Raw genomic sequence first — 14,075 nt, forward strand, 5'->3', positions numbered from 1 at the left:
GAAATAAGTATTTGATCCCTTGCTGATTTTGTAAGTTTGCCCACTGACAAAGACATGAGCAGCCCATAATTGAAGGGTAGGTTATTGGTAACAGTGAGAGATAGCACATCACAAATTAAATCCGGAAAATCACATTGTGGAAAGTATATGAATTTATTTGCATTCTGCAGAGGGAAATAAGTATTTGATCCCCCACCAACCAGTAAGAGATCTGGCCCCTACAGACCAGGTAGATGCTCCAAATCAACTCGTTACCTGCATGACAGACAGCTGTCGGCAATGGTCACCTGTATGAAAGACACCTGTCCACAGACTCAGTGAATCAGTCAGACTCTAACCTCTACAAAATGGCCAAGAGCAAGGAGCTGTCTAAGGATGTCAGGGACAAGATCATACACCTGCACAAGGCTGGAATGGGCTACAAAACCATCAGTAAGACGCTGGGCGAGAAGGAGACAACTGTTGGTGCCATAGTAAGAAAATGGAAGAAGTACAAAATGACTGTCAATCGACAAAGATCTGGGGCTCCACGCAAAATCTCACCTCGTGGGGTATCCTTGATCATGAGGAAGGTTAGAAATCAGCCTACAACTACAAGGGGGGAACTTGTCAATGATCTCAAGGCAGCTGGGACCACTGTCACCACGAAAACCATTGGTAACACATTACGACATAACGGATTGCAATCCTGCAGTGCCCGCAAGGTCCCCCTGCTCCGGAAGGCACATGTGACGGCCCGTCTGAAGTTTGCCAGTGAACACCTGGATGATGCCGAGAGTGATTGGGAGAAGGTGCTGTGGTCAGATGAGACAAAAATTGAGCTCTTTGGCATGAACTCAACTCGCCGTGTTTGGAGGAAGAGAAATGCTGCCTATGACCCAAAGAACACCGTCCCCACTGTCAAGCATGGAGGTGGAAATGTTATGTTTTGGGGGTGTTTCTCTGCTAAGGGCACAGGACTACTTCACCGCATCAATGGGAGAATGGATGGGGCCATGTACCGTACAATTCTGAGTGACAACCTCCTTCCCTCCGCCAGGGCCTTAAAAATGGGTCGTGGCTGGGTCTTCCAGCACGACAATGACCCAAAACATACAGCCAAGGCAACAAAGGAGTGGCTCAGGAAGAAGCACATTAGGGTCATGGAGTGGCCTAGCCAGTCACCAGACCTTAATCCCACTGAAAACTTATGGAGGGAGCTGAAGATGCGAGTTGCCAAGCGACAGCCCAGAACTCTTAATGATTTAGAGATGATCTGCAAAGAGGAGTGGACCAAAATTCCTCCTGACATGTGTGCAAACCTCATCATCAACTACAGAAGACGTCTGACCGCTGTGCTTGCCAACAAGGGTTTTGCCACCAAGTATTAGGTCTTGTTTGCCAGAGGGATTAAATACTTATTTCCCTCTGCAGAATGCAAATAAATTCATATACTTTCCACAATGTGATTTTCCGGATTTAATTTGTGATGTGCTATCTCTCACTGTTACCAATAACCTACCCTTCAATTATGGGCTGCTCATGTCTTTGTCAGTGGGCAAACTTACAAAATCAGCAAGGGATCAAATACTTATTTCCCCCACTGTAAGTACATAAGTAGTGCCATACTGGGAAAGACCAAAGGTCCATCTAGCCCAGCATCCTGTCACCGACAGTGGCCAATCCAGGTCAAGGGCACCTGGCACGCTCCCCAAACGTAAAAACATTCCAGACAAGTTATACCTAAAAATGCGGAATTTTTCCAAGTCCATTTAATAGCGGTCTATGGACTTGTCCTTTAGGAATCTATCTAACCCCTTTTTAAACTCCGTCAAGCTAACCGCCCGTACCACGTTCTCCGGCAACGAATTCCAGAGTCTAATTACACGTTGGGTGAAGAAACATTTTCTCCGATTCGTTTTAAATTTACCACACTGTAGCTTCAACTCATGCCCTCTAGTCCTAGTATTTTTGGATAGCGTGAACAGTCGCTTCACATCCACCCGATCCATTCCACTCATTATTTTATACACTTCTATCATATCTCCCCTCAGCCGTCTCTTCTCCAAGCTGAAAAGCCCTAGCCTTCTCAGCCTCTCTTCATAGGAAAGTCGTCCCATCCCCACTATCATTTTCGTCGCCCTTCGCTGTACCTTTTCCAATTCTACTATATCTTTTTTGAGATACGGAGACCAGTACTGAACACAATACTCCAGGTGCGGTCGCACCATGGAGCGATACAACGGCATTATAACATCCGCACACCTGGACTCCATACCCTTCCTAATAACACCCAACATTCTATTCGCTTTCCTAGCCGCAGCAGCACACTGAGCAGAAGGTTTCAGCGTATCATCGACGACGACACCCAGATCCCTTTCTTGATCCGTAACTCCTAACGCGGAACCTTGCAAGACGTAGCTATAATTCGGGTTCCTCTTACCCACATGCATCACTTTGCACTTGTCAACATTGAACTTCATCTGCCACTTGCACGCCCATTCTCCCAGTCTCGCAAGGTCCTCCTGTAATCGTTCACATTCCTCCTGCGACTTGACGACCCTGAATAATTTTGTGTCATCGGCGAATTTAATTACCTCACTAGTTATTCCCATCTCTAGGTCATTTATAAATACATTAAAAAGCAACGGACCCAGCACAGACCCCTGCGGGACCCCACTAACTATTTCTGCGTGATAGGAAAGGGTTATGTAGCTTATGTGGAGGCATATTTTCAAAGCGCTTAGACTTACAAAGTTTCATAGTAACCTATGGAACTTTGTAAGTTTAAGTGCTTTGAAAATGAGTCCAGCAGTAACATATGGTAGTAAATGATGGCAGATGAAGACCTGTATGGTCCATCCAGAGTTGTATCTGGCCCTCCATGCAGGTTATACTTCTTTATGATTAAACAGAGTACTTGGCAATCTGTCACCATGCCAGCTCAATATAGGCAGTTATAGATAATGCAAACTTGGAATATAATACCACAATGGCTCAACTTCTGACCGTATCTTTTAGTGTGCTGAGAGCAAATAGGTCAGAATTCTTATGTACCAGGCTAAGAGTTGAATGTACCTAATAAAAAAAAAAAATTAAAATCCACTCAAGTAGTTCCATAAGTTCTAATATCCTATCGTACTCTGAACTTGGTGCCTAATGTTAGGCATCCATTATAGAGTTGCCCTTTGTAATATTGTCTAGTACAGAGTCATCCTTTCAGTATCCAAGTTGTGACAGTTAGAGACCTGAAACTCGAATGGGAGAATGCCCCTTGCACCTGCATGATTAACCCTGGGGAATTCCCCAGTCTGATTGGCCTTGCTATGGATAGCCCCTGAAAGAGGAAAAAACAAACTTATCTCAGACAAAATGGGATGATGAGAAACATAGAAGAGCCAGATTTTATGTTCAACAATCAGAAAAGGGGAGTCCCTGAATGTTCTGTAAGTCATGAATGACTTAAGTCCTGTTGGTCCTGTCTGCATTTTAAGAGTCTCCTTGCAAGAAGCGAAATCAAAGGATATGTATAGAGAGGACTCTCCCTAAGGAGGAAGGCATCTGAGGCTACTTTGCCTTGAGCCCCTATCCTACAACAGAACTGAAGAACATCCCTGTTTTGAAGAGGCGCAAATAAATCTACCACATGTAATCTCTACTTGCACAATATCCTTTCCACCATTCCAAATTCAGGGACAACTTGTACGGTTGTCGTACTCAAGTTTGTCTCTTCCTGTCAGATAAGTGACTCTATATGCTGTCCCTTTGATAAATGGCAAAATTCCATGTTCTAACGGTCTCCTGACACAGCGTGACTTCCCTGTGCTTCGATGGTGATGTCACAGGTGTAGAACATGGAATTGAGCCAGATATTTGGCAAGCCAGTCCTCAATCTTCCTATCGCCTCCTCAAGGATTGCCAATGCCAAAACTGAAAAGTGATCAGTAGGAGACACCCGCTCCTGTATTACCCCTAGGTGTATCAGTGTCTTAGTCCCAGACCATTTACGAACAAAGAAAATCATGCTGAGCCAGACCAAGGTCCATCAATTCTAGCATCCTGTCTCAACAATGGCTAGTACAGTTCATACTTAACCAGTAGATCCCAAAAATGTATCTCATAGTTCAGTGGTTCCCAAACCTGGTCCTGGAGGCACCCCAGCCAGTCAGGTTTTCAGGATATTCACAATGAATATTCATGAGATAGATTTGCATGCACTGCACTGTGGATCTCCTGAAAACCTGACTGGCTGGGGTGCCTCCAGGACCAGGTTTGGGAACCACTGTCATAGTTTGTTTTCAGGGATGAGCAATGGCTCTACCAAGTCCACTTGGCTAATTATTTTTTATGGACATTTCTGCAGGAACTTGTTCAAACTTCATGTCTGCCTTCTTACTTATCACAATTAGTGTATGGACTGATAACTATTAATAATTAATGTACCTCACATCCTAAGCAAACTAAACAATTAAAAGTATTCTTGCAGTCTCACTCGTCACTATAGTTCAAAAGAGAATCCTTAACAAAAAAACAACCTTCAAATCATATAAGTATATATGAGAAAATACTATATTAACTCCAACTTTTATTAAATCATATTTAAATTCTTTAACAGCTATAATTTCCCCTTTTGTGAAAAGTAATTTGTGTTTCAAATAAGACTGTTCCTGAAAAATGCTACTCAATTGCAGTAATACGACCTGGAGAATTTCAAAAACTATAACATGACACTAAAATGTACACAGTTGGGGCAGTATATTTGGGGTCACGCATTTGTTATAACACTTTTTTGTGGTACAACCAAGGTGGTTTACATATTATATACAGTTGACAATGGATGTAGGAATTAAGAAAAGGGAAATGTGACTTGATATACTGCCTTTGAGGTTTTTTTGCAAATACATTCAAAGCGGTTTACATATATTCAGGTACTTATTTTGTAGCAGGGGCAATGGAGGGTTAAGTGACTTGCCCAGAGTCACAAGGAGCTGCAGTGGGAATTGAACTCAGTTCCCCAGGATCAAAGTCCACTGTACTAACCACTAGGCTACTCCTCCACTCATGGGACTTGATATACCGCCTTTCTGTGGTTACAATCAAAGCAGTTTACATACTATATATGGGTACATATTTTGTACCTGGGGTAATGGAGGGTTAAGTGATCAAAGTCCACTGCACTAACCACTATGCTATTCCTCCACTCGTTAGTGTTTGCTACATATACTTTTGAAATAGTACACAATATGGAAGTACAACTCTCTTTAACAGAGAATAAAGGCAACAAATGGGGATATGAAGCAGACATTTTGAAAGTTCAATATTAGCGCTCCCCTAAAATGAATTTTCTAACATTTCTGCCTTTCTCAGGAATGTGGTGTGGTAGGTATGGGTTTGTGTTTAGTATCCTGCTCACACCAAATTTTCAATGCATGTCAGAGGGTTAAACAGATTTTTATTCCAAGGTATGAGGTAAAAATATCCTGGAAAACATGTATGCTCCATTAGTTCTACATGGAACATCTTGTAAAAATATTAACTAGAAGTACATATTTCTTTAGAAGAGCTCCCATACTGCAAATATTTTTTAATTTTAACTAGCTTGCTCACTTCTCATTTATTTCTCAAGCAATGCAAACTATAAGAAGGGAAAATTAGGTTCTTACCATGATAATTTTCTTTCCTTTAGTCATAGCAGATGAAGCCATTACGTATGGGTTGTGTCCATCAACCAGCAGGGGGAGATAGAGAGCACTCAGCTTTTCACAGTGCCTCATGGCCAGCTAGCTCCACTGCCTCTTCAGTATTTGAAGCTTCCAAAGCAGTACGGCAAACCAAAATGGGAATAACATGAACTTTCATCGCAGCGAACGATGGCCCCTTAACAAGGGCATAAACTCAAAAAAGGAGGGAATGAACTCATCCTCCTGGAGTGAATAAACTCATCCTCCCAAAACATGAACTGGAGGGAATGAACTCATCCTCCTATAACTGTAACAAGAATCCTGAAGACTGTTTTCCGACTCCTCAAGGAAGGAATATAACTTCAGGAAACAAGAACAGCACCTAAAATCAGAATCACTGCAATACAGACAATCATACAGGGAGGGCTCATGGCTTCATCTGCTATGACTAAAGGAAAGAAAATTATCATGGTAAGAACCTAATTTTCCCTTCCTTGTCATCAAGCAGATGAAGCCATTACGTATGGGATGTAACAAAGCAATCCCTAAATAGGGTAGGAACAAGCCACACCACGCGCTAGCACCTGTGCTCCAAAACACGCATCCCTCCTGGCAGCCACATCCAGCCTATAATGTCGGTCGAAAGAGAGCTTAGAAGCCCATGTTGCAGCACTGCAAATCTCATGAAGAGATAGTGCTCCAGTTTCCACCCAGGAAGAGGAAATCACTCTTGTGGAACGTGCCTTAAAGGCTTCAGGCAGAGCCCGGCCAGACAGCAGATATGCTGAAAAGATAGCTTCTTTGAGCCAAACAACACAAAAAGATGATCAGAGGTCTTGAAAGAATTTGTAATTCGCAGAGACTGCAACAGAGTCCTGTGCACATTCAAAAGATGCAACTGCCCAAATGAATCTGGAAACTCCTCCTCATCAAAGGAGGGAAGAAAAACAGGCTGGTTTAGGTGAAACGCTGAAACCACCTTAGGCATGAAGGAAGGCACGGTCCGAACCGTGACCCCTGACTCTGAGAATTGCAGAAAAGGGTCTCTACAGGTCAGCACCTGGAGCTCTGACACCCGTCTCGCCGAGGTAATGGCCACTAAAAAGACGGCCTTCAGTGTCAAATCTTTCTCTGAAGCACGCTGAAGCGGTTCAAAGGGAGCCCCCCGAAGGGCCTTCAATACTAACTCAGGTTTCAAGCTGGACAAGGTGCCCGCACGGGAGGACGGAGCCAAAGCACCTCTCTAAAAAACCGTGCCACATCTGGATGAGCAGCTAAGGACACGCCTTCAACCTTGCCACGCAGGGAGGCCAATGCTGCCACTTGCACCCGCAGGGAATTATAGGCCAAGCCTTTGTGTACACCATCCTGCAAAAAGTCCAGAATCGGCGACACAGGAGCCCGCAACGGAGAAAGCGCTCTTGAAACACACCAGACTTCAAACTGGCGCCAAATCCTGGCATAAGCCACGGAAGTGGAGCACTTACAGGCCTGCAGGAGAGTGGAAATTACCTTATTTGAGTAGCCTTTATCTCTCAATTGCGCCCTCTCAATCGCCATGCCATAAGACCAAAGCGGCAGGCGTCCTCCATGGCCACCGGACCCTGTGACAACAGGTGCGGAACAAGAGGTAACGGAAAGGGAGCCGCCAATAGCATCTGTCGGAGGTCCGCATACCAAGGCCTTGTGGGCCAATCCAGGGCGATGAGCACCACTTCTCCTGGATGCAGCCGAATCCGCAGGAGCACTCGCCCTATCAAGGGCTACGGAGGGAAGACATACAGCAAGCCCAGGGGCCAGGGTTGAGCCAAGGCATCCAACCCGGCAGAGCGAGGATCCCTCCGTCTGCTGAAGAAGCACGGGAATTTGGCATTGGAACTGGTCGCCATAAGATCCATCACTGGCTTGCCCCATTTGGCACATATCTGCAGGAATACATCGTCTGCTAGTTCCCACTCCGCTGGATCGATCTGATGCTTGCTTAGATAGTTGGCTTGCACGTTGCTCTGACCTGCAATGTGAGCTGCTGACAGTGACTGTAAATGCAGCTCGGCCCAGTGGCAAATTTGTTCGGCCTGCGCGGCTAGAGCTCTGCACTGAGTGCCGCCTTGTCGATTTATGTAGGCCACTGCTGTTGTGTTGTCCGACATCACTCGGACAGCCAATCCTTCCAGGGTCACTTGAAAGGCCAGAAGAGCCAGAAACACCGCTTTCAACTCCAGGCGGTTGATAGACCACTCCGACTCGTCGGGCGTCCACAGACCCCGGGCATGCTTCCCCTTGCAATGTGCGCCCCAGCCCTTCAGGCTGGCATCTGTCACCACTAGGCACCAATCGGGGAGCGCCAGCGGCATTCCCCGCCGCAACATGCTGTCCGAGAGCCACCACTCCATACTGAGGCGGGCCGCAGGGAGCCAAGAAAGTCTGCACTGATAATCCTGAGATACTGGAGACCATCGTTGAAGTACAGCATACTGTAGAGGTCTCAGGTGCGCTCTCGCCCATGGCACCACTTCCAAGGTGGCCGTCATCGATCCCAACAGCTGGACAATGTCCCAAGCTCGCGGGCGGGGCATCCTCAGGAGCAGACGGACCTGATTCTGAAGCTTGCACCGCCTTTGCTCGGGAAGAAACACATAGCCCTAGGCTGTGTCAAACCTGGCCCCCAAATATTCTAGAGATTGGGAGGGGGTCAGGTAACTTTTGGCCATATTGACGACCCAGCCCAGAGATTGAAGGACTGAAACCACTCTGGCTGTAGCTAGATGACTCTCTTTTTCTGAGTCTGCTCTGATGAGCCAGTCGTCTAGGTACGGGTGAACCCGGATACCCTCTCGCCTGAGAAAGGCAGCTACTACCACCATTACCTTGGAGAAGGTTCGGGGAGCAGAGGCTCCGAAGATCCCTGTGGAAGAGCTCTTTTAAGCATGTACGCCATATGCAGCATTAAAACACAATCAGGGGAGAAAACCGCTCCCTGACCGCCCGGATCCTGCCCAGGGCTATCAGCTCTATTATTAGCCTCACTCAGAGACACCCCCCCCCCCCCGGATTCAGGGCTATCCGTCGTAACGGAGGCCGCGCCATGTGGAAAATCCAAAATGGCGTCCGCTGCCAGCTCAGAGCACAAATGATCGCCGCTCGCCATGCTCGGGCTGGCTCTACCGTCTGTACAGCATGAATTACAGAGCCCCGCTGCTGATTTGCGCTTGCCACATTTAGAACAGCGCTTTACAGTCTCCGCAGCCATCGCCGAAAACGGTGGTAAAATTCAAAAATGGCGGTTCGTCCCAAAAACGTCCTGATCGCGGGCCCACCCCAGAGGAGTCAAAAAACACTCTTACCTCACTAGACCGAGTATCACAGCTCCGGTCCTGCAGAAGAATCTCAAGGAAAAAACCTCTTTTCCAAGATCGCTGCGCTAAAGCGCAACGTGGCTTTAATTAATTAATTATTTATTTATTTTAACGCTGTGAGGAAAGCAGAGGCAAAAGAGGTAAATAAAAACACTCCGGAGGCTCAGATAAGTGGGAAAGGCAGGGAAAGGCGAACCAATGTGCCTGCATCCACTGAGTGGGAAAGGACAGGGAAAAGCAAGCTAATATGTCCATATCCACGGGGGCATGAGTAAGGCAGGGAAAGGGCTGACCTATGTGCCTTCAAAGTGAAGCTGCTATAGCCTCTAACACCCCCCGACTAACAACTGGCAAGCCAGGAGCCACCCCCAGGCAGATTTTTGATGGAGCTCAAAGAAGGTGCAGCCACCCTGCTTGGGGAGATAGAGAATACTGAAGAGGCAGTGGAGCTAGCTGGCCATGAGGCACTGTGAAAAGTTGAGTGCTCTCTATCTCCCCCTGCTGGTTGATGGACACAACCCATACGTAATGGCTTCATCTGCTTGATGACAAGTTAACAGCTGCTAAAGTGTTGAGTTATTTTTCCAAAATAGCTGTGGATGAATTCAAGATCCCTTGGCACCTGTATTTGAAAGCCTGATGTTTGCTTTTATTTAATAGCAAGGATCACACAAACTAAGAAATCCTTTATAAAATAGTGAACAAAAGGAAACGTACCTTGGGGTAAGGATTTCTTTATACTGAAGTTTCTCAACCTTGGAGGGTGCAACCAATGACATGGGAATTACAATGTTGTCAATATCGTAAGAGCTCTCACTTCTTAATCTCCGTCGCAAAGTACCCTATTCAGAATAGAAAAAAGTAAAATGTAAGATGATTCATAACTGTACAATATACATGGGGCATATCTAGAACAACTGAAAAGCAACAACGGTGTGGTTTAACTTCAAAACTCAATAAAATGGAAATTCAAAATTTACAGTATAGGTACATTCAACATTTAACATTCCTAAAAATTCTTTTGTCATGACAATATGTGATTTACCTAATATATTGCAAAGTTCAAACTCATGGCTACTATGAAGACCACATTACAGTTCTGCAAAATTTCCTCTATGGAGACTGATCTCAAATGAGCTTCTGATGCAGCCATAGCTCAAACATGATCCTCCAGGGGCCCAGCCTGGGCATAAGTGAAAGAACTGCCATCTGCTAGCCAATTAGAAAAAAACATGTTTGCTGATGGCAGTTTCCATTTTATGGGATCAAAATACATAAAAAGCTGGGTGAACTTTCTATGGGTTTTTAGTCTGCTCCAGCAGGCCAAGGATCTCTTTCAATCTGAAGTGTGCTGTATGCTTTCACCATTACAGGCATGAAGTCCTGGAAAAATGCTGGCAGAACAACTGACTGGTTAGGACAGAATTCCACCACCACCTTAAGAAAAAACCCCACTATATTGTAAAATTTTGTGCAAGATGGATCAGTTACTAAGGCCTGGAGCTCACTGAACCTGCAGCTGAAGTGACTGCCACCAAAAATAGGGCTTTTCCAGTTTAGGTACTTCAGGTTATCTAGTGGCTCAAAAGGAGCTTTCATCAGCTAGGTTAAAATGACATTAAGGACTCATGACACGGCAGCCAGCTTGATGGAGGTCTTCAACAGATGCAAGCCCCAAAGAAAGAGAACTAAGGCTAAGGAGAGATATGTTTACTTTCTAGTTGCTGATAAGGACCAAATGTACTAAGGTGAACTCTAATAGAGTTGGTCTTGAGATCTGACTGACAAGTATAAAAGGTATTGTATAGGACAGTAAAAGGGTTTTAGGGCCTTGCCCTCGCACCAGACATCAAACCTCTTCCATTTAAAACACTGGATCTTGTAGTGGAAGCTCATCTGGAAGCCAAAAGGATTTGAGGCATACTGTCAGGCAAGTTCAGTGACTCTAGTAGTACCCTCTCAACATCTGAGCTGTCAGGGCTATGGACCAGATAATAGTATGCAGTAAGGATCCCTGATCTGAGTCATTGGTGTTGGGAAAGTTTTCAGCCTCCATGGATCTCTGGAGGAAAGCTCTAAAAGAAGTGAGGAGCCATGTCTGTCTCGGCTAGTAAGGGACAATCAGAATTATGGACCCTAAGGGACAATCAGAATTGTGAACCCTTAATCCTGTTTGAGTTTCAGAAGAGTTTTTGCTTTAAGAGTTATTGAAGGATACAGATACAGAAAACCTTTCCCCCCCCCCCCCCAATGAATGAGGAAAGCATCTAAGGCTAGTCTGTCATGTGAGGTTGTAGTATGTGACCCACTCTGTCCCCTAGACAGTAGTATTTCCCTGCCAGGTATGTGACTCTAAGGAACATCCCCCTGAGAGAGATGTCTCACTTCCACAAACTGATAGCTTCCTGACACAGGAGGTACAAACCCATCCTTCCCTGTTTGTTGATTATATTATATTGCAATTAGTTGTCTATCTAAAATAGAACTGTGATTGAATAACCAATCTTTCAAAGAAGCCTTTAGAGCGTAACATATTGCTCTTAGTTCCAGGAAGTTTAACTTATGAAATTTTGCCTGAGCAAACCAGAGACCCTGACTGTGGAGTCCATCTACATGAACTCTCCCTCTGAAGTTGGATACATCTGTTAGTATCTTTCAAACTGGAAGAATTAGAGAGGGAACTACCTTTCGTCAAATCGGAATGGATGATCCACCAGGACAGCGTGTCCCTGAGCCGAGCGGCTGACTGAGATGATGTCCTGAAGATTCCCTGTGGCCTGTGCCACTAGGTTGATAGGGTCCAATGAGCCTACCTCAAATTGAGATGTACATGAACTGTGGAAGCCACGTGGCCTAGCATTCTCAACATCTGATGTGCTGGTACCTGCTGACTCTGGCACATTTCTGAAAGCTGATATAAGAATTTAAAATCCATTTTTGTGGAAAAAATTGCATATGCCCGAGTTGTATCTAGTAGGCTCCTATGAACTCAAATTTCTGATTTGGGATACTTTATGACGAACCCTAGCAGCTCCTGAACGGTTATGCACATTGATTCTTTTGCGCCTACTTTTGATCAGCCAATCACCCAAGAAGGAAACACATGCACCCTCAGTCTGCATAGAGATGCTGTGATGACTGATAGGCACTTTTTGAAAACTCTTGGCACTGATGGAAGGCCAAATGGCAGTACATGATAAAGTGGTTTTTCCGCTACTACAAATCTCAGATAAAGCGAAGATACTTATCTGTAGCAGATGCTCTCCGAGGACAGCAGGCTATATATTCTTACATGTGGGTAACGCGATCTGCATTGCCCAGCCCAGAGCTTGTATCAAGGTTTTACAGAGCTCTTTGGAGCACAAGTCACAATCCACTAAGCATGCGTGAGTGCAGGACCAACAGTATAATACTATAGCATATAAGATAACTCCAAGGGGAGGTGGGAGGGTATGTGAGAATATATAGCCTGCTGTACGCGGAGAACACCTGCTACAGGTAAGTATATTTGCTTTCTCTGAGGACAAGCAAACTTAATATTCTCACATGTGGGAATCCCTAGCTACCACGCTCACTGGAAACCACCACCAATAATGAATTGCACCTCATGCAAATCGTCAAACGTGTAGCCTGGGTCAGAATAAAACAGGCTTAGGCTGGTGGAGTTGGATTCAAGAATCCAAGCTAATTCTGCATTACTATCTATCAAATCTACTGTTACTTTGGGCATGCTGCTTAAGGCATGCTACCTAAAGCAGGAATGAGATGTGAATGTGTGGAATGAAGACCACACAGCAGCTTAGTAAATTTCCTCAATAGGGGTACAGCCATGGCTCTGACACTGCGAGCCTTGAGAGGATCCTCCTGGGCAGCCCAGCCTGGGCATAAGGAAAAGAAAATAATCAGGTAGTCAGTTAGATATTGTGCATTCACTGATGGCAATCCACATCCTGTTGGGATGAAAATTAACAAAAAGTCGGGGAAATTGCCTGTGGTGCTTAGGCCACCTCAAGGAAAAGGTCAATGCTCGCTTATAGTCCAAGGAATGCAGTGCGCACTCGCCAGGGGCATGAGACTGTGGGAAGAATGTAGGCAAGACAAGCAACTGATGAAGAGAACAGCGACACAAGCTGAGACAGGAACCCAGGGTGCATGCAGAGAACCACTCTACTGCGATGAAATATTGGAACTGCCACCAGGGCTAAAGCTCATGGACCCTGCTAGCTGAAGGAACAGCCACCAAAAACAAGACTGTCCAGGTCAAGCATGTCAAAGGACAGGAAAACAAGCAGCTCAAAAGCAGCACTTATCAACTGAGATCAGAGCTGAGGTCTCATAACACATAGGGAGGTGACTGAGGGCTGTGACAAAAGCAAATTTCTTAGAAAGGGAACAACTAGAGGCTGTGAAGAGATGGGTGTATCCCCTACGTGAAGATGAGAAGCACTGAGTAAACTGAGGTGAACCCCCACAGAGTTGGGTTTAAACCAAACTCAAAGATGTAAAAGGTATACATGCAATTAGGACCTGTGCAGGGCAAGGAAAGGGATCTAAGGACCGCCTGAACACCATACGGCAAACCTCCACTGGAAAGAGGAACATGTCTTAGGGGAAGCCAGCAAGACAATGGAGAAGCCCTCAGGAAGAGGCAAGGAAACTAATGCAAAGCCCTGAACATCTAGGACTTGAGGGTCAGAGACTGAAAGACAGGATGTACAAGACACCTGCATGATGAGCACTGGAAAACATTCCAAGCTCCACGGTGCTCGGAAGGAGAACTCCAGAATAAGAGGAAGTCAGATCTGCAGGGTCAATAAGGAGCCATCAGAATCCTGGCCCTGCAGTCCTGCCTGCGTGGCAGCAGGGCACCTCCCTAAGAGAGAGATGAGAGGAGATAAATACAGAAGACTGTTTCCCCAAGGAAGGAGGACGGCAACAGACAGTAAGTAGTCTGTCGCAGACCTGGAGCCTGGAACAGAGTTGAAGGGCAGGGCAATTTACTTGAGTGGCCATGAGATCTATCGAAGGGATGCCCCACAGCAGGAAGAGCTTGCAGGCA

At 45.6% G+C, this 14,075-nt stretch overlaps 1 protein-coding gene across 5 annotated transcripts in view; it reads right to left on the bottom strand.

Moving 5' to 3' along the window:
• Nucleotides 1–14,075, bottom strand: part of KANSL1L (KAT8 regulatory NSL complex subunit 1 like) — a 363,383-nt gene that overhangs the window by 108,173 nt on the left and 241,135 nt on the right. For all 5 annotated transcript variants that reach the window (XM_030209770.1, XM_030209773.1, XM_030209769.1 and 2 more), the window contains exon 11: nucleotides 9,734–9,858. In XM_030209770.1, the coding sequence (XP_030065630.1) occupies nucleotides 9,734–9,858 (125 nt within the window). The remainder of the gene's footprint in view (nucleotides 1–9,733; nucleotides 9,859–14,075) is intronic.

This window comes from Microcaecilia unicolor, chromosome 7 (assembly GCF_901765095.1).
Source record: "Microcaecilia unicolor chromosome 7, aMicUni1.1, whole genome shotgun sequence".
In the NCBI taxonomy this organism is placed as follows: domain Eukaryota; kingdom Metazoa; phylum Chordata; class Amphibia; order Gymnophiona; family Siphonopidae; genus Microcaecilia; species Microcaecilia unicolor.